The 22005-nt window shown below is 38.5% G+C and overlaps 1 protein-coding gene across 1 annotated transcript in view; it reads left to right on the top strand.

Moving 5' to 3' along the window:
• Nucleotides 1-17045, top strand: part of LOC118423304 — a 41011-nt gene extending 23966 nt beyond the window's left edge. The window contains exons 2-8 of the mRNA XM_035831415.1: nucleotides 4-239; nucleotides 3938-4143; nucleotides 4519-4819; nucleotides 10048-10207; nucleotides 10876-11127; nucleotides 12775-12982; nucleotides 14760-17045. Of these exons, the coding sequence (XP_035687308.1) occupies nucleotides 10-239; nucleotides 3938-4143; nucleotides 4519-4819; nucleotides 10048-10207; nucleotides 10876-11127; nucleotides 12775-12982; nucleotides 14760-14980 (1578 nt within the window). The 5' untranslated portion in view covers nucleotides 4-9 and the 3' untranslated portion in view covers nucleotides 14981-17045. The remainder of the gene's footprint in view (nucleotides 1-3; nucleotides 240-3937; nucleotides 4144-4518; nucleotides 4820-10047; nucleotides 10208-10875; nucleotides 11128-12774; nucleotides 12983-14759) is intronic.
• Nucleotides 17046-22005: the final 4960 nt, after the last annotated feature.

The following is a 22005-nucleotide window of genomic DNA, read 5'->3' as shown; positions in this document are numbered from 1 at the left end:
TAGAGTAAGATGAATGCAGTACTCCGCGGTATCCTCAGAGGCCGATGGGCTGGCTTGATTATCGGGGTCGTAATAGGGGGCTTTGTGGCACGAATCTTTATGGTTCCGGAAGTTCCTTACGTCATGACACGCGGCAAAGATTACCTAAAAAGCCCCGAAAGGCTGTTCCACGTCTACGAAGGGCCGAAGAAGTCGCTACAGAACTTCTTTTCCGAAGATGCCCGATGGTTCAAAGAAAGGTAGGGTTTAATAACGTATATTCACCTTTAACTGATATATACAATTGTGTAACTTAGAGCGGTCCTAGACATCTAGCAGATATCGTTCTGACTGAGCCATGACACAGAATAAAACAGACGAGATGTGGGTAGTCATGCCTGGAAAGACCAAACTATCTCTTAATTGATCACTTATCAATCACTAATGATTTTTAGTGATGACCACTTACAGTTTAAGTTAGTTTTAGAGCCAAACCGTAGAGCTCTATATGAATCCACAGCCTTCTCTCAGGGATATCTTGAACTCCAGGGCCACTCAGTAATTATATGGTTTAAATATCTTGCTTTTCATGATTACTTCAAATTCATCCATAAAAAGCTTCATCAGGTTAGTAGATCAATCCAACCAAGTCCTCTTCGTTGCACAGCCTTCTTTGAATTATTCCTTAAACGTGTCGAAGACCATCTGTCGCCTTCATCATGAAGTACAAAATGAAACAAATGCTATCGGTGCGATATGGTCTAGACAGTATTGTGACGTAATCACTTGACATGGATTTTTCTCGAACGTGATACGTTAGTCAGCCTTGCTTTGTGACATAGTACTCTGTGACTAACTAACATTCGTTTGGCGCTTGCGCACTGTTGACGATGACGAAAAGGGAGTTCGAAGCCATGGTGGCAAGTACCCGGGTGAAGATATGGCAATGGTTTATAAAATATTAGGCGTGTTACAAGATGGCTGCCATTTAAGGTGGAAACCCGAAGTGTTTGCAGGAAAACTGTTCACCGGGATGACCATGGATGACTACACACAAGGTACGTATAGGCGGGGGATACATGTGTCCTAGATCTTTCATACCGTTGTACTTATATTAGTAGCCTATCGCCCGATTTCTTCCAAAGATACCATAGGAGACACCAGTTCGGGGCATTTGTCGACATTTAACTTCTACTTTAGAGAGTATAGTAGATTCAAAACGTACTTGAATTCATTTCATCATTACTACTATACGGTCACTTTCAACACCGAAAATGTGAGGGCAATTGATCGAGCCAATGTTGAGAAATTTAAAACAACTGTCGCCAAGGCCCTAGAGACGCCGGTGAAGGAGGCTAAGTCGTAGGATGGGCAGCAGAAAGGACAACAAATAAACATGTTGGGTCAAGGATGTCATCTGGATCAGAAAGCCTACAGCAGTTATTGATAGAGACGTAGGGAATATAAACTTAGCCATGTATGGGACCGCAACTTTGCTACAACAAAAATTAGCAAGGTTGATTGACATATTATGTTCGTGAATATTCCATATAAGTAATTACGTCACAACACAATAGGTTAAATTCAGATTGCACTGGCTCTGTCACGTTCATATAACACCGATAGTTTTTATTTTGAACCGATAAAGGCGACAGATTGTAGCCGAAACATTTCTGGAAGAATTAAAAGAAGATTGTGCAATGAAGAATATTTTTTTGTTTGATTCAGTTTTTTTATTTTTTATTTTAGACTAAAAATTTATAGTTTTGTGTCTTTTGTCTTTGTATCAATACCAGATGACATGAAATCTGGTATGAGGGTTTGTGAGGTATGTACCACCTGAACCTCATTTACACTTATCGGTTACAAAACTTAGAATTGTAAAATTTGGAACTATTCGTCATTTTTACCCAAAATGTATATCTTTGGTTCCTGTGTTAAAGTGGCTGGTAAAACTATATAAAGTCTTAAAGACCAGCTAATATAAACTATGGTCTTCAGCATGCTACAGGCACCCGTGCAGTTAACAGCAGTGGTGGCCTGACTGAGAAAGTACTCTTCAAATCATGTTTGAAATCTAGAGACAACAGATACGAAATTGAAGTAAGACTTCACATCATAGAGAAAGTAGCTTGTTGAAGAACATTTAGCCCAGAATATGAAGTAATGACAATACTGGGTTGCTATTCAGTGTGAGCTGTCAGTTTTTTGTTTGTACAGTTCTACAGAGCATAGGTCTATACTGGTCTCTTACTATAAGTCAAGTATTACAAGTTATGTTTCTACATACACAAGTCATGAGAGCTATAAGTTGTAAGGAAGACATTTTCAAGTTCGAAATGTAGATGCAAGTAGGTGCTTCGATACAATTTTGACAATGATGATTTGAAATTCGAAGAAAGTTGTTTTTCCAGAACTGCAGATAGTATTATATTATTATCACATGATCTTATCTAATTGAAACCTTGCATTATGTAACTTTGTTACTTACTTTGGGTCATTCTGTATGATTTGATGATGTTCCTATGAAAACCAGTACAGAATATTTGAAGCAGTGACCAGTAATATGCAAATACTCTTCAAATCATGTTTCAAATCATGACAGTCTGGGATGTTTATGAGTTTATGTAGTTATAGGGGTCAACCCACCATTCAAACGTCTGGACAAGTCACAGTGGGAGCACTTCCTTATTATTCTTACCCTGGGCAAGAAATCCCCAGGTTCAAGAAAAAGATTATAAGAATTTGGTATAAGGGTAGCTTTCTCACTAGGAATTGAAAATACCTCACATGGAACAGTCAGGTGATTAGATAGGGGTGCTCCTGACTATTCTGGTTTTGAGGCAACGTTTTAAAAAATCGAAGTAGGATGATGGTTAATTTCTGCTAAATGTCTATATCGAATAGCGCATTATTGCTAGTTTTCATAAATAATGAGGACAGTTTCTAGATCTAATAGATTGTATAATAGGTTACTCAAACAAATGACATATGTAATTAAAATAGAGAGAAATTGTAGAATCAAATATACAAACGTTTACCTAATTTGTATAGTAAATTTGAAAAAAAAAGTTCCAATACCATAGTGGTGAATGACGGGGATTTCATTTTTGTGACCTTCGGCAGCTATGTTAGATTGAATATTATCAATTATAAATCATGTCCCATTTACATTATTTATAAGGTAATGCAACTATAGGCTTATTTCATAATTTCTCCACATTATGTTTTTACGCAAAAGATGATCAACTGATGTAATCCATGCAAATAACAACCACATTTTTTACATAATTAATGAAAAAATCACTTATCATTCACAAGAGACCGTTCTTGACAGCATTGCCCTCTGAACATTCATTGCGTAAAACAATATTTACAAATACAACAAGCCCGAACTATCTGGACTGTCTGTAGCCGCCACGCATCAACAAATGATGCACGCGACCGATTGATTGATTGAAAGGATGGAACACAAATAAAAAGATACCACAACCACCAAATACACATTAACTCCATCTAGATCGGGGGGGGGGTCATATTGGCGTCATTTTCGTCGCCATTGGTAACAATAGACTTAGCAGACTTAGACACCAATAACATAACCTTTATAGTCATCATTTTGTTTATTACCTTTAAGTATGCGAAAATTTCATATTTAGACGATTTAAGCCCAAAATATGTTATTATGACGTCATAATTACGTCATAATACGTCATAACGATATCAATATTACAGATGATACAAAAGTCGAAATTTTACTAGTACATCATCTTCAAATTTGGTGATCGTAACCCAAGCCGTTTCAAAATTACAAAGAGGGGTGTTCAAAAGAGCCTCCCCCCGGCCCCAGGAATCCCAAAAAGCCCGGTCTAGATAGGGTTAATACAAAGAAATGAGAGAAAAAAAAACAGTACAATGGCTATACATTTTCATCCTGAATTTTTATTGTTCGTTTCAGGCCCCCAGCCGCAGGTCAGCCAAGAAAGATTCTGTTGGACTGCGGTGCTAACGTGGCGTCCACAGTCCAGTTTTTTAGGGAGACCTACCCAGACGGTCAGGACTTCATCATACACTCCTTCGAGATAGACGAGAGGCTGGCGCCGTTCTTTGCGCCGTACCCGAATCACGTGCTACATTGTCCTACCGGGGTGTCCAACAAGGACGGTTAGTAGGAGACGGAAAATTAATTCTCTACTTTCCATTTACTTTTCAGTACCTACCGAAAGTGACAAGGCCATACGCCAGCCCAAAGCTGCCTAGGCAGACCCATGTAATGACTTGTCTCATCGTCAAAAAGTCAATGTTAAAATTCAAAGTCAAAGTCAGGTTTGAGTGATTGACAATGCAGTCTGTAAGATAAGCATACTCCATATCAATGCAGGTGTTAGTTTTGTGTTTTGTTTTTATTATTTATATGCAGAATGCAATTCATGGCAAATCAGGCAGGGTAGCTAGTATTGGATTTCATCTAGAGCTGATTTATTCTATTGAAAGGCATTTACGTTTTTATTGAAATATTTTATATTTTCATAATACTAGGAAATATGACTGCTTACTCGGAGTCAGCCTGGTCACCAGACAAGGGAAAGAACAGCGCCGTAGACATGCAGTGGGGAGGGGGGTCACTCTTCGCTTGGGCTAATGAGAAAAAAGACACCGAGACAGGCGGCACACGTAAGTTGGCCCATCATCGAACGGTGCCGACAGTCGACCTTTCCCGCTGGATCCAGGAAAACACGGAGGTTGAGGACTACGTCATCTTCAAGCTTGACGTGGAGGGTGCAGAGTATGATATTTTAAAAAAGATGCTGGAAGACGGAACCTTCAAGTGGGTGGACAAGTAAGTTTTTTTTTTTTTAATCAGTGCAAAAGTTCCTAAATATTTGCATCATTACCGATGATATGCGGCCCATACGATACAAAGGAAAACAATACTACGTCACATTACAATTTTAGACTCGAACATTACGCAAATTATTGCGATCAATGAGAGACCGCGTTGCGCAGTGGCAGCGTGTATTGCTCAGGACCGATAGGTCTCGAGTTCAAATCCGGCTGCCATGTCACCGATCTTTACACGACTTTCCTCAGTTTACTTAGGTAAAGATGAGTACCTAGCTTCGGCTAGGGCGGTCCTTCAAATAGGACGTTAAATGGAGGTACCGTGTTTGGTGAGAGCCATGACCCAGGCACGTAAAAGAACCCACAACATGTGCGATTGTGCGGTGTGAGCGAATCAAACCATTACGGCCAAAATAGGGTACCGGGTAGGGAATTTACCGAGTAGCCCGCGTTACCCCTGCTTCGCATATTGGCTCAGTTAATCCTCACTCATAGTGAGCAATTGAGCTGGTCTCAATCATGATGTTTCTGACCTAGGGCGAAGAGATGCTGTTACAGTTACAATCGTGTAACCCGTAACCTTGAATGGCCTTCAGGTCTTGTTACGTGGCGACCATTAAGTAAAAAAAATCCAAACAACTCATATCCATACAAACATATACGTGTGTGTTCTTATAATAGCAGTGAAACTAACTCTGGGAATCATAGTTTAAAAGAACTATATAAACAGCTGTCTTTAAAGTGCTCTATGAATCTATGTTAATAGAAAAGAGTAATGTATAATTCATAATTTATGATACAAATTCATTCTTTATGCGTTTCAAATTCTTTGCGTTAAGTTGAGTTGAACATTGTTAGATAAATACAATTCTATTAAATTGGGGTAGAATTTTCATAATTTATGAGCAAATACTACTAAATTTCTTTGGTAAGATGTGTTTTTGATAATTATTTTTACCTTTGCCAGAATGGCAAGGTTATATTTTAGGCTTGTATGATCGTGATATTTAGTAGGTGGGTAGGAGTCGGAACAACAAAGGTCAAGTTCAATAATGAGACCCAGAGCGGCTTGCTTAGGTACTGCAGCGGAACTCCCATTCTTGATATCTCGTGTTCTGGACTTGCTGTGTTCGTGATTTTTGGTGTTAGATAGCCATTAGGGCAGACAGCAAATGCTGCGAGTTTGGGCTTTTTTGGAACTGCAGGCGCCGGTTTCCTTTTAAACATTGGACAGGAATAACTCGAGAACGTGTTAACAGGCGGTCATGATTTTTGGTAACTATGTAGATGGCCGAAGTAATGACTTACAAAATAGTATACTAATTATGCAAACCTGCACGTAATTTGAATAATTAATGAGGAATGTTTATAAATCCATTACATTCCATGATAGGACTTTCAAACTTGTCATCTATATAGCTGAGAAAAAGAGTAATTTCAATATATAATAAGTATGCAAATTACGACCTTATTTGTATGATTAATGAGAAAATATGAACGTGCTGACGAATCGTCATGATTTTCGGTATGTAGATATCCAAAGTGAAGACTTACATAATGGCAGAGTAATTATGTAAATCAGCAGCTTATTAGCATAATTAATGAGGAAAGTTTATAAATCCACTGCAGTCAATGGTAGTTGTACTATATACTTGTCATATATGTAGCTGAGAAAAATTCTGCAAATTGAAAGCTCACCTGCATAATTAATGGGAGAATATAAACGTGTAATGGATATGCATGATTTTTGGTATGTATATAGCCTAAGTAAAGACCTACATAATGATATGATAATTACGCAAAGTAACAGCTTATTTGCATAATTAATAAGAATATTCTATTACAGCAGTTTCTTCAATGTATCTCCTGTCCCGGACATGATATAGTCTTGACATTTATGTAGTACATGGCTGTGATGCGCTGTGACAAAGTTGGACAAGTTTTAGCTCTGTTTTGCTAAGGTGTGACTAAGACCAAAACAGAGGGTATTGGGGGTTTGGTAGAAAAAATGTCATTATCTCAAGTTTTATGAGGCCAAATGGCTTATAATTTGGCAGAAGTGGAGAAGAGATACTGCTCATTCCAATTATGTATCAGACTAAACAATAATTACCATAATATTTCTACAATATCTTAATACATTTACTCTTCTAATTTTGACAAATATTGCCCGAGACCAACTTGTTGCAGATGGCCAAAAGTAACAATTTTTTTACAGGATGTAGAGACGACTGTATACTTTTCGAATAGCTTTACTGAGTATAAACATACACTTTAGATTACTTGAAATTAATAAAAGTTTAGAAATTTTGATAGAATTTGGGGGGTTGCCTGTAAATTTAACTGTCAATATCTAACTTTCTGATGGTAAAATTGATTTTCCAGAAAGCTATTCATGCAAACACACTTGTTCTGCATTCTTTCCATGCCATTTTGACTTGATAGGTTTTAATAAACAAGCTAGTCTTTGCTTTTAAAGTTTACATGCTTGAATTTTGTAGTTTTCCTGTGTTTAGCTAATCAATCAATTTGACAACCCAATCCATCATGTTGACAGGAGCATTAATATCAATAGACTAATTGTTTTTAGCGCCTCGGTCCAAAGTAATTACCTGTATTCATCTTTAATTATGCATAGAATGCAGTCAGGGACTCTTTAATTGGTCAGTTCATGACTCATGGCCAGAAATGTCTGGTCGCAATTCCTTTGTCCAACCAAGGAGGTTGAAAGAGTTCAACCTCCTTGGTCCAACCAAAATAAAGCACTTTGGAATAATTCCTTGAGACAAGAAAGTGAGAAAACTATCTAGAACCATGTTAGCTTTAAAAAAGAAGCTAACAACAAAGGAAACTAAAATCTTTACAGGTGTTTTCATGTACTATTTTAGAAGATGGCAACTCAACTCGGCATATTGCAAATCAAAAAGGTTAAACCTGTCTATAACCTACTTGTACGAATATATGTTCAAATATGCTCCGCAATGTAGGAAAATTCCGCCTTGGCTTCCACAAATTAAACAGCAGTGCACAAAATTCACTATTCAAAAAACACAAGGACTTTCTCGAGGTTCCTGACCCGACTTCTGAAATGACTATGATTGCGATCCAGACTTGTCTATACTTGTTCCCCTCCCTTTGCGGAAGCACCAGGTGAGAGTCAGAATAGATAGACATGTTCATCAAACTATGCGAGTCCCCTTTGTCTGTTAGAACAAGAAATTTTATGTATATACATCACACAAACAATTATTTAACAGTCGGAAATCTGTGGTGCCTAAAAGCTTCAAATACTGCCCGGTTGAATTGCTTCACCCGAAATAAACAAACCCTACACGTACAACATCGGCGCGTGACCTTGGCTTACTACAAGAGCAAAATTAGGTGGAAATCTGTCTAAACGCTTTTGTTTTAAACATTTGTTGACTTAGTCTCCTACAGCAGGGCACCAGACTACCCTAGGAGAACAATGGAGCTTGTCACACCTTTACCTGGCATGCCAGACAGTCAGCTTGGGCTCAGTGGTAATAGTCAGCTTGGGTTTTTCAAACAGATTTTCAAACACTGGTCCAGGAGTATTTGAAGAGAAAATGGCTGTTTTTTTTAATCTAACATGTATACACTGTACACATACAATCAATCACGCACACACAGTCAAATTGGAAGGTCCCAAATTGTGTAGGGAGAAGCATTCAGCCGACTGCGCCTAGACGACCCCCGCCGGGGCGAGCTGAACCATTTCTTAGTGGCATTTTGGTATCTATGGTAGGCTAGAAACTATACTTTCAGCAGAGTTTGTGGGAGGGGGGTGTCGGAAGTACACTTTGTGGCTATTTTTGTCTTCTAATCTGAAATGTCTATCACCGTCCTATGTAAATTTGGCAAAAACAAAAACAAACAATAATAATTGGCCAGAAGAGTCCATACTAGGGTTATTCTCCCATTACTTTTGTCTGTGTATTCAGTCTAGTAGAGACTTGTCTGTAGTTTTTATTCCTTACTAAAGGCCCCCTACCATTAGACTGCGATCACGCTGTGCTCTCACTGCGACCTAAATACTGTAGGGTGTAACCTTCGATTTCTCACATGGTATATCTTACAAAACGTACAAGTCACATTAGGTGTGACCAAGGAGGTGATTTTTAACCTCCTTGGTGTGACCAAGAGGACAGCAAAACGTACAAAGGGTAAAAAAGATTTGTTTCTTTTCTGTACAATTCCTTGAGCGATATGTCAAATTTCAGGTCGGAGAGAGAGAGCGCGGCCAGAGCGCCGCCCTAGTGGAATGGGGTTATAAGATAATCTCATTTTCTCCACTTTCCTCAAAGGGTTACAAATGTGTATTACTTGCATGCCTCTAATACTGCAACAGGGCCGTGGGTGGGGGTGCGAAATTAGTGCGTAAACAAATGCAAAAGAAGGGTGGGGAACTCTAGGCCAATTATCACTATGCCTATTGCATATTTACGAGTTCTTAGTAGCACCTTGTTCATTTCAATATTACAGTAGGTCATTATAATATTGAAATGAGGGCAATGCAGGGAGTAGCAGGGTCAGGTCTTAGCAAAACAGAGAGCTCCCTAACATTTTATTTTAGATCTGCAGAGGCGTTTTTGTCAAGATATTTAAATGGGGATAACTGGAGAAATAAACGTCGAATTGTCATTTTAGGGATGTAGGTAGCTTAGGGAAGGATGTTCATAATAACAATGACTAATGGATGGATTTGGGGGCCCCTAGTAGGTCATTTGCATAACATCTACAAAAGTTCTTAATATTTCATGGATGTATGAGGTTGTCGAAATCTAGTTGATAAGATTTAGTCTGACTTTATCAAATAACATATAAAATAGAATGTAATGAGTAACACTTTTATGTCTACAGACATCATTCTACATAACAATCCTGGTTTATTTGGCAAAGGAATGTGTTCGTGGAACTCTAGTTTGTTTTTGTCGTTACGTCTTCACACCTCACACCGAAAGCCCCTTTCCACCTTAACATCAGAATCATAGCATATCAAGGAAAATGTTCGAAAAGCGGGAAGTTTTACTGCGGAACCAAGGTCATGCACCAGGGGCCCCGCAATCGACCTTGACCTTCGTATTTCCGAATCCTTCCCACATACCTCCATTTTTAAGTTACTTTGAGTTCTTGCGGATGTAATAGCATCAACAAAGCTTTAATTATTTAGTAATATTCACATCATGTTTCCATTAATGTACACAGGTTTTACGGGGAGTATCACTCCTGGCAGCCTGTCACAGGCTGGAACAAAGCACAAATGGCAGAACTTGAGTCGGATGTGCAGACGAAAGGCAAACCTATGATGGAATGGGCGGCCGAGTACAGAAAATATGATGACTTTGACACCTTACATCCTTCGTTGGTGAGTCACATAGCAAAACTTTGGAGCCAAAATTGAAATGTTGAAATCGAAAAGAATTTGAAAGGATTTCAAGGAAAATCATTATGTTCGAGGTATGTCAGTGTGTTATTAGGTGGTTCATTATTATAATCCATTGTCAGTTGCTAGTGGCTGTTTCCCATCCCATTAACAATTCATCTCTTCAATCCCTACTGTCATTTTCTAGGTTACTGTTAAAGGGTCCGGTAAAACCTTACAAAGGACTTTCTGGAGTTTAAGCTGACTCTATTGTCTTGCGCAGGGCTACCCCAGATTTCACATCCTACCACAATAGATGCAAGATATTGTCCTATTATAAGAAAAGATTTATTGAATTTTGGCGTAAAATAACGCTTGTAATCACCGACGTCATTGGGTACATTTTAGAGTTTACCCACTGTTTGGGCATTGTGGAGTTGCCACTGCACAAAGAATCACTGTCAGTTGAATTTTCATCACTAATTTTATTGTTTATAGTTTTATACTTAATGTCATTGAAGTGTGAACTGAGAGATTCATGCATAATGGACCGTCAGGAAGAGCGACTAAGGCTGTTCATACACCTATTCAATCACATCTTGCAATCACATTGTAGAGGGCAATTACATGTTCATGCAATTCACACCATTCTCTTATGTCTTGTATCTAAGGCATCCGACAGGTTTGTCGGCTCTCCGGGCACAGTCTACTCCGAGTGCCATGCTGCCACATCGGGGCCCCCTCGCCTTACACTGGCAGTTCTAGTCGGTATGAACGCTAAGGCCGCACACAAGTTGGTAGAGACCATAGCAGCTCATTCGAGCAGGATGCCGGTCACACTCTTCGTCTATGGAGACTTCGTGGAAACGTTTCCCAAACTGGTGAAGGAATGGGCCAAAACTTTCACAATAGGCATGCGCGAGGTGAGGCTTGTTTCGTTTTGATTTGTTGTATTATTCAATTATGGGTATACCCTTTCCTCATACTCGTATATTTATACATAATACATTTTGTAACTTAATTACCTGCATGAAAAATGCAGGTATACTTTTCAGTTTCCTGTTCTGTGTTTTTATGCGTTTCTTATTCGATATATCAACAGTTTGCAGCGTGCTATTGCAATGGTATTTGGTACATTGGTTGGTTGTGTTGACCAGACCGTCAGGTTCGATTTTTGGCCTAATTGACTTTGAACCTGGTACAGAATGCTGATTTTTGTGTGCATTTGGGGGTTCCTTACATTTTTTTTTGTTCTAACAACTTTTAATTAACAGAAATCACTCCAGAGACCATTGTTGCCCCTGAGCCACATAAGGCTCAGACTACATTCCATTTACTAATAGGGGCGCATTTGTTCGTGTTTCTGGTTAGTCTTTGTGGTGCTTCAAGTGCTGTATGGTGTTTAATGTTTTAGTTTCTTATTATAGCTACAATTACTTCAGGCACGTTACCAAATGTACGTTAATTTGCCCTCTAATTTCTTCTGACGGGATAACAAGGGTGTGGTCATCTTGAACTCCACCTCCGTTAAAAATAACAAATCTACTAACAGTATCCCATGTATGTATGAGGTCTACGAACTCTTGTTTCATTTGTACAAGGTACAAATTATGGCATTTAGTACCTAGGTACAGTTACATATTAATATATATATATTTCTTACTCTAGACATTCTTTGATATTTTCAAATATACATCAATTAGGGGTTGTCACTAGTGGTGGGTACCGGTACGGTAACGGTTTTTGGCGACGCCACAGGGGCTAGCCTAATAGTATACTCTGCGTCCGTTTGGCAAAAATTCCCAAAATTTCAGCAATTTTCCCAAGGCATGTCAGGAATTTTTGTAGGAATAACTCGGGAATGGGTTGACTGATCTTCATGGTATTTGGAATGAAGATAGCCTTAAAGAGAGATGCCTTACACAATCAAATGCAAATCATGCATATCAGGGACTAATTTGCATAATTAATATGGACAGTTTATAAATACACTTCATTTCATGGTAGAAAGCTAAAAAGTATGTCATGTGTTAATAAAGGAGAACTATTAGGCTTCTAGCTAAAATGTGTTTTGTAAAAAAAACGGAAATCTGTTGAAATTGAGTAAAAGAATAACCTGATTTTGTCGTCAATAATGACATCTTAAATTAAAGCCCATGACGTCATGGAATTAGCATTGTCTATTCATATCTAAGGAATGTAGCACAAAATAGGATGATAACGATATAGAATAGCCTTTGTTTCAGCATTAAAACCTTGAAACATTATTCAAACTGAAATTAGAAAATTTGGTACAATATGCCAGTCAGAAACTATCACTAGCACACGTCACGTCGTTCGGCACTTTTACGATGTCAAATTTGGCGCAGGCACTTTTAGCTCCGGCACCCCTAGCTACCTCCCATCTAGATAGAGTTAAATGGTCTGGTCTAAATGTCTAAATATGGACTGAACCTACCTCTGCACATTTCACATATGGTCCGCATCTATACTCTATCCATCGCAGCTATGACACATACAAACAAAAAATTAAGTTATTGTACCCAACGATGATGCTTTTTTCCCTGCAGAGCCAACCGTTTCCGCTAGGACAGTTTACGCTACAGTCACCGTCCTGGATCCAGACAGGGTTGGTTAGTGCGATGCAACGCTTGAGCGAAGTGGATCTGCAAACAGCCTATTATTTCCCTGTAAAGGTGACAAACGCCGTGATACAAAAAGCCAAGTCTCGTGGCCTGAGGATTATTCAACCGACAGCTCGCTTCCCTCCAACCGATGGTATTTTTTTTTCTTTAACTATGAACTTTTCAAGTACACAATGTAATTTTGCCCAAAAAATAGAAAATGTTATCTAGAACAAAACATTCATATGAATGACCTGCACAACAACTGTGTAGCATAATTTTATATCCTAGTGTTTGGGAATGAAAATGAGCTGCTCAAAGTCTGAGTTTAACTTAGAACAAGGAGGTTAAAATAGTAATTGTAGTTATAATTCCAGTCTCCTCGGTTAGAAATACCATGAGGAATCAGACCCTCCTGTTTGTAAACAACAACTCCCTCGCCACCCAGTTGAGGGGCTCAAAGTTAGAAGAGGATTGGTCAGATGCGAAGTAAAAGCACGGGGGAGAGTGACAAAGACGTATGTTTTCTAGTTCTGCTCTGACAGAATACAATATAGCACCCATATATTTCCTTTTCTTAACACTACAGTTTTGATTGATATCAACACACCTTTATCCTCATTTGCCTGAAATAGCCAAACAATTTTATAGTCCCGCACGTCATGTTGATATAGCGATAGAAAACGGGGGTTTCTCATTGATGAGAAGTAGCCATAGGCTAACAATCAAGATCTTTTCCTTAAAATGCTCATTGTAAGGGGCGAGTAGAAACAATGTCCTGACTCCAGCACCCAACCAGGGCCGCCAGCACAGAGCATTTGGCATGATCAATTTGACGGTTCTTTGACCCGACTATAATATATTTTTTCACTTCGGAAAATAATACAACATGAACTTAGTCTATTTTTTTAGGGTATCAACAATCTCGGGTTACATTCCCTTCAAAAATGCAAGAAATTGGCTAAGATTAGGTTTCACAGAAACTACGCCGAAACTGTCATCAGACACACCGCCCTGAGTCAGTCACACAAAACAGTGAGTAGCTATATGTGGGCATGTATCCCCTCGAAAGATCACCATTTTTAAACATGTCTGTATGATGCAATGACGTTGCAACTTGTTTCACTGAGCCTTGGTACGCAGTACTATATGGTAGATTCCGCCTGCTATGTAAAGAAATGGTAGGGAAATCTACTTTTAGTATAATCTAATTTTACATAGAGTGCCTATCTGCTATATGTTTTACTTGTCCGCATAGGCATTCAAAATTATTTGCAGAACTTATTCCACTTACTTCCGGGAGGTGTGAGGTTTTTTTTTTCACCGCTTAACTATTTAGTCTAGAATGTTAAACTTAGCTCTCATCGTGTAGCGTTGTGTTAAACGTTAACTTGTGTATCATTGCCATATATTTACACCTCAGGATGCGTTGTACCCAAACGGCAGATGTAGAGGGGGACCGGGCTTAGGATAACGTCACATTTCCACAAAGGGCCCCCGCTGGGCAGCTTTGGGGAACGAAAAATACGATATAAAGATAAATGGCACGATATAAAAGATTAATGGTAATTCAACAGTATGCCTAATGTTTATTCATTAGCATAAACTTAATTTTTTCGCTCCCGCAAGAAGCCTGGCCGGGCCCCAGGTAGTAAAAGTGACGTAGGCTCCAGCTATGAAGCCCTGTATGAAGGCTATTCTACAAAGTCTCACACGACTAGTAACGCTGTACCTTTTGAGTTCTTCATGTAGTATTGATAAAACTCAGTACTTCCTTTATTTGCTCCCACCAACCATGTCGCGATTTCAATCTGCGTAAAATCACAGAAATGGTATTGTGCAAGAATTATACATTGTGTTCCTTTACTTACAGCAGAAGTATCGTCCCAAATGTGACTTATGACTTAAAGTTTTCTTTTTTTCTTAAACAGAGAAATGGTACCTGTCTGTTGAGAACTACTACAGGTACAGAGATGTCGAGAGGGTTCCCAAAGCTCTTCGCTTCATCACCCAACAGCTGGACAACAAGGGAGGCATCGTCAGTCTGGACTCGGACCACCCGGACAGTTACATGATATCGGTCTTTCTCATGGACTATTTGGTCGAGAAGTCCGGTTACAACCTAGTGAGCATTGTGGATTGTTTGAGGTAGATTTTGTAATATCGTTTGTCGCCACAAAATCTTTCTTTATCCTTTATTCCAGGTATGAAAACCCATTGACCCACAAAAAGATTTACTCTGAAAATGACAGAATAAATTCATAATTTTTCGCAACAGGTTTCTGAAAGGCATATTTTACAAAATTCACCAATTTCAGGTTTATGATCAAAGATCACGGATTAAAGTCATTTGGCTTCTATTGATCTAAATTGTTCTGAAATACTAAAACAAAGTATATTGAAAAATCTAGAGACATATTTTATTGGGACTGTTACGCCAATGTTACAGGTTCTTTACGATTGAATGATGCCGAGACGATGATGCATATTCACAATTCTTTATTCGCCACTCTCTCCAAGATGTTTACAGTCTTCTTCTCTGGATTACAAATCCAGACTCCCTTCTTCTCTGGACCTCCAGTCCAGACTGCCTGTCTAACCCACTTTTTTTTCCTGACTACCCTCCTGTCTCAGCCGGGGCTAGTTCTCTAAATTTTCGGGAGGGGATATCTTACAACTGCTTTTCTCATGTATTCTATTCTACTCTATTCAAAACTTACAACTGGGACTAAGGTTTTGAAAAGAAATACAATGGCGTGGCTGAATCATAACTTTTAACAATAGGCCATGGTGTTGCGACATTCAGTTTATCATGATTCTAACCACAAAAAAATGAAAGTTTCCTTCTGTTAAATTAAGCTTCATACTTACAAAAGTTGGATCTCTTGTTTCACATTTTTAACAAGATCATACTTGTAGTTCGATAGTGGGCTTACAGCAAGTATAATGTCTAGGGTACCTTGAATAAGTTGAGACCATTTATGTATAAATACAAATACAAGGTAATTGCTAAATATGTTCATTGCAGCACAAGTCATGTAACATTTATCTCACCATACGGCATGAAAAACAACCTATTTCTCAAAATCTGCATTTTCAACTAAATATTCTTGGGATTCACTTTATATTTTAGAGATACCAAATAACAATTAGCACAGAAAAATAACAAGTAGAGTCAATTCCACATTACCAAAGTAACTGTTTAGAACTATTCGTAACATCCGTGTAGTGTTCTTGGTATTATCTGCTGCATTCATAGAAGAATTTCTAACAATCATTAAATATATTATTTCTGTTAGTTTCAACATAGATTTATCATTTGTTATTACATGTTCGAACATTGATAACGTTCGACATGTTTTGTATCTGGGGCAGTGGGCTGGAAAGTGGGCAATTCACACATTCCTGCCCAGTACAGGAAACTGTGTGTGTCTGCCACCTTCTTACAAAAGACTCACCAGTGTCTTCTGAAGAAAATCTAAATATACAAGATCAAAACAAAGGGCCCAGCTTAGCAGCTTTGCTAATGTTGGCAATAAAAGTTTTTATGGAAGGAAAAAATGACATAAATTGTTGGAACAGTTGGAACAATTACAAAATCACATAGATGTTTGAAAATTGTTCCAAATAAAGATACTAGTATATTGATATTATTAATTTTCCAATGTTTCAACAAATATGAATAGGATCGAACATGTTCAAACTTACATTTTGAATTGTTTGAACAATTTAGAACTATAGTGACTGAAGTACTCTTTTACTTAGTTGAAACGTATTACAAATATTATTTTAAAACCCTCTCGGTGAATCGGAATTGACTCTATACATGTATCCAACAAATGCATGAAGATACACATTATGCATGTTGATCCAGCAGTATCTATTCAAGCATTTTGAAATGTTACAAACTTTCTATATATTACCTATACAACCAAGATTTACACATTGAAAGAATGGTATGCGTGTTGTGCAATTGTTATTTTAATGTTAAGTAATTTTCTCGATAGCCTCAACTACTGTTCCAAAACTAAGGGAATAACAAAAACAAGGTAAAGTCAAAGATACATGTAAATGATAAGTAAGTTGGAATGCATTGACATAGTCTTACAAGATTGAATTAATTCAATTTAAATAATTTCTTTTATTTTGCTGTCCAAGGGTAGTGATCCTGGTATACCATATTGTATCGTGCCCGTTACAATTCAAATAAAGAAAGATCCAAACTGGTTGCCTAGTGTGCTGTAACCTCTGTCATGCGTGTAACATCTAGTTGACTAATTAAACTAAGTCAAACTTTTTGGCAATGCATATAGAAAAACATATTTAACAGTACATATCAATAGCTAGTATTATTTGTAATAAACCATATTGATAAAATCTACTATCTAGTTTATCATACCTATACGTTTATATTAACCACCGGGCATTAGTGAGGCTGAGGTCCCAATTGTCCCGGTGCTCGTCAGGGAAGTAACCCAAGACGGGCTCTGAAGTAGGGGGGGGGGGCAACTGCTGTTTACCGGCTGCCGTGGTACTTAAGATGGTGAATCAATGAAGGGACGGCTGATAGGGTGTCAGTACGTAGAGAGGCTATAAACGCCATTTCTAACGTACTACTCGTGCGTGCAGATACAGCGTTAGTCTTGCAAACTGTTGTTATCTTTTACTTAGATGGTCAGGTTTTCCGTGATGTTCGTCAGAGTTTGTATTGCCTTTGCCAATGCACCTTTCACAACAATATTTTTAAAACGTGTGCTATCTGGGACTTCTATCCGGAAGGAAACATGCAGAAGAAGAAGAAATCACCTGTCCCTAATGCCCGTGGGAATGTTCATTTTCGGTGCCTGTCTCTAGGCAAATTTCTTATGCAATTCTAGTCATCTTACGAAACGTAGCCCATGTCTAAACATCAAGAAATATACCAAGAGCCTGGCCTTTGACTTTTTCTATGGATAATCAATTGTTACCACATTGGTCCTTCGAGAAACACTACCAAAAATGTTTTTTTCTTGTGTATCTTGTTTTTCTTCCTCACAGAAAATTTATCTTCCAGGAAGAAAATGTTTCTGTCCCCAACAAATTTTATAAAAAAAAACGTGCTTGTCCATGGGGCAAGCAAATTATTTCTTAAATTTTTAAGACACTTTTGAGATTAATATTCTTACACCAAGAATACTTTTCTTACATTAAGAGCAAAAAATCTTGTATTTCTTAAGAGTTATAAAAAAAGCAAGCATTTCTAGAATTTTTTTAAATCATAAGAAAAAACAAGAAGATTTTGCTTACAGTTCCAGAAAATTCTTAGGTTTGAGAAATATTTCTTCATCTAAGAAGAGAAGAATAAGAAAATAGCTCTTTGAGTGAGAATTAAGATTTTTTCGTAGTTTCTTGTTTTGCTTGTTTTGCTTAGAATGTTATTGTACATTTTCTTCTTGCAAGAATATTTTTCTTCATAAAAGAATTGTCCATGGGGTAAGCAAAAGAAGCAAAAATCATTTTTGGAAGTGAAGTAGTAGAGTGCATGTTTGTTTACAAGTGTTAAGAATTGTAAAATAACAACATTTATGACGGGACAGGATCAATCAATAGTGAACATGACAGACACGCGTCAGACTCTGCTCAGTAATTGCGCATCTTTCTTGTCACCAGGTGTAGATTTTATTCAAATGTAGACTGATATTGAGGTATTGACAATGTAAATGATAATATTGATGTCAAATCCTTATTTTATAGCAATAAGGCACTTTTTGAACCATTGATATCTTGCATGCAAGTGCTTTAATGTTGTCTGATAAGCCGGCCTTAACTGCGAGAGATGGTAACACTAGCCTTTTGCTGAATTTTGTTTTGAAACAACAGTGGATATAAGTAGGGCATTGGTTTATCCGCGAGAAAAAGCTGGAGTCTTATGCTGAGAAATTAAGGCCACAGCTTCTTTACATTTTACAGCATCTTAAGTATTGTCATACAATATAACCGTTGTCACATAAGCGAAGTGTATTTACCATCACTATGACGTAAACGCGTTTTAGCGATTGGATATGTAATATATATCCGACAGCATTTTTTTTATTCAGGTTATGTAGTCTTTGATCCTTGTCGAGCTTAAGCACTTTTGGAGTGCTTTGTTGACAACAATGGGTGAATACATATTTTACACAGTTTGGGTCAAGACAATCCCGTATTTATTTCACATATTACATCAACAGTCTAACGTCAGTGTTGTTATCTTCGCCAGAAGGTTATGTTTTGAGCATGTCTGTCTGTGTGTGTCTGTTAACAGCATTACTCGAGAAACCTCATATGGATCCTGATGATATGCTGTAGGTGGGTAGGGATCAAGAAAACGAAGGTCAAGTTTTCAATTTTTGATAACTCTTATTTTGGACATACTGTGTTCGTGATTTTTTAGTGGCAGAGAGTAAGTGCTGTAAGATTGGGACCCCTAGTTGCGTTTTTGGAACAGCAAGTGCCAATTACTAAAAGAACATAATGATTGATCGTGACGATTTTTGGTATGTAGATAGCGTACAGTTATGCAAGCCAACAGCTAATTTGCATAGTAAATGAGGAAAATTCAGAAATTTGCTGTACCCCATGACAGGAACTTCAAACGTGTCACATATGTAACTAAAAAATATTAAAATTCCATGTCAACAGGATAACTCGAGAAGCCTTGGATAGATCCTGATGATATTTGGTAAGTGGGTAGGGGTCAGGAAAACGAAGGTCAAGTTCCATAATGGGCCTCCTAGCGGCTTTCTAAGGTACTGCAGCGGAACTTCCATTTTTTATATCTCATGTTCTGGACATGCTGTGGTCGTGATTTCTAAGTTGGAGATAACTCTTGGGACTGTTATGAAAGGCTACGGTAGCCTCGAAAAGAGTCTCTAACAGGAAAGTGCCTAATGGCCCACGTCGTACCAATGCTCAGCCCGGTACAATTACATTGAGTCAATATTATTGTGATATTAAAATATTGCAATGATTGCAAAGCCAAAATTATGAGTGCACATTATTAATGTGGCCTTATGGTTGAAATAAATAACGGAGGATCCCCAAATTTGCCACTGTATCCGAAATTCGCTACTTTGTGTTACTTTTTTATGAGGTGGAAACTTCAATGAATAACTTCAATGGTTATTCCAAACTAGAAATATCAAATATTAGTATGAATATAGTTTTATGTTCGGATATGGTACAGCGGAGATCAACAAAGGGAAGAGAGGACGCTCGACACAGCACCACGCTTGGATGACATTCCTGGCGACAGCAATCGTCGTCGACTCTCTGATTGTTTAATTGTTATTGTTATTATTGCTATTGGGTAGGCCGACTACTCTCTCTTGGCAGCCAGGTGCTACATTGCGAGGAAGTTGCAATAGGCGCGGCTAAATCGCAAGGGTTTGGAGCGAGCTGCCATTCGGCGCCACACAGGTGACCTCAATACGACAGTAATTGCCCCAGGTGCGGCCATGGAACTGTAGTGTTTAAACCGCTCGCACCGGGAAGGACCCCTTCTATTTTCGATAAGTATGGTGGGTTCTTAAACGTGCATGGGGTGTGGCTCGGGACCTCCATTTAACGGCCTATCCGAGGCATATCGAAAGAACGGCCCCGGAAACCAAATATTACATTGAAACGCTTCTCAAAGATCACCATAAACTGTAAAATTAAGATGAAAACGGAAATACTGTAGACGTAATCTTGAAACGTAACATCAATATAATTCGATTCTTAGGTTGCGCTCGAGTTCGTCAGCCGTAAGCTTTAATCTCCCCTACTCTATAGTTAGCGTGTGTCCATGCTTATTTTGAACAGTTTGAAGCTCAATATTCACGTAAAATAATGTGTATCAATCATGTGAACCGTTTGGCGTCTGATTGTTTCGCACTGTGCCGACCTTTAGAGGAGTATCTGACGCTTGGTCGTACTGTGTGGTTGAACTCTGTCTTCTCAAATGGCGTCCATTGGAGTTCTACGTTACTCCGCTGGCTTTCTGAGAGGCCTGCGGCGATGTACACCGGGTTTCATTGACCTACAAGCCGAGGAAAAGCTGAAAACCTACGGACTATTCAGGAGATGGGGAAAAGAAAGCAGGTAAAATCTTCGCTCGTAATATAACTACAATCGTTGGAAATCGACCCTCCCCATCTTTGTAACGTGATCACCTTTTGATATGCAAATCAGCGTCGGACTTTCTATGTGGCCCTGATCCATTTAAGAAGCGTTACCTGCGCTCTATCATCTGTGATCGTACCCGTGAGACGCCCCAGCGGAATGTAAACAAGAACAACAGACCCAGGTGTGGTTATCAGCTACCAACATTCCAGATCTTTAACCCAAGATCGCTATTAAACAAACTTGACGGGTTTCAGTCCGTACTTTCGAGTAACAACACTGATATAGCCGTAGTCTCAGAACCGTAGTTTATCCCTGCAACACCCGACCAGTTTCTGCGATTGACTCTCTTTGTGTGAAGTATTCTAACATAGGGATAGCTGTTTTGGGTGACTTTAATCGGGTCGACGTAGGAAGACTTTAGGACAGGAAAAACTGAGGGATGTTTTTCTAGTACAGGAATCTAAATCTTGGTGCAACAATATCATTTCTATTGTAAGAAATAAGAAATTCAGTCATGAGGACAGAGAGGTAAGAGTCGTGATTTTCCCCACCAACTTCTGCTTGGAGAGTAGCTAAAATACCACCTCTGCTTACCCTTTTACGTTAAAGTCTTTGCATTTGTTGTTAACTTATTTTTTTCATTTTATGTATTTCATTTCAATATCTTATCTGAATCCAGGAAGAGTAGCGTTACGATGTATGATTTGGAGATCTTTATAAAACAAACAAACAAACAAACTGATGTTATTGGGAAAGAAAGAAAGCACAAAATGTTGTTCTTATCTTGCTCCATATCAAGCCGTAGAGGCAGAGGACAGAATTTGGCACATTTCAATGAGATCAAGCCTTTAGTGAAACCTCTATTATACAAAACACCAACAACATGCTCATTACATTACACGTCATAATCAACACATAAGAAAAATGGCGACACCCCTTCCCATCACACACCACTATATCAACAAAATGGTGGCACCCATGGACGGAAGCGAAATCAAGACAGGTTTTGACATCGCACACCGCCATTTCGAGTTACGCTCTGGAAATTGGGAT

This window comes from Branchiostoma floridae, chromosome 9, assembly GCF_000003815.2.
Source record: "Branchiostoma floridae strain S238N-H82 chromosome 9, Bfl_VNyyK, whole genome shotgun sequence".
NCBI classification, from domain to species: Eukaryota; Metazoa; Chordata; class Leptocardii; order Amphioxiformes; family Branchiostomatidae; genus Branchiostoma; species Branchiostoma floridae.
Note: the sequence above shows the minus strand (reverse complement) of the source record. Positions and strands in the feature narration are given on the sequence as shown.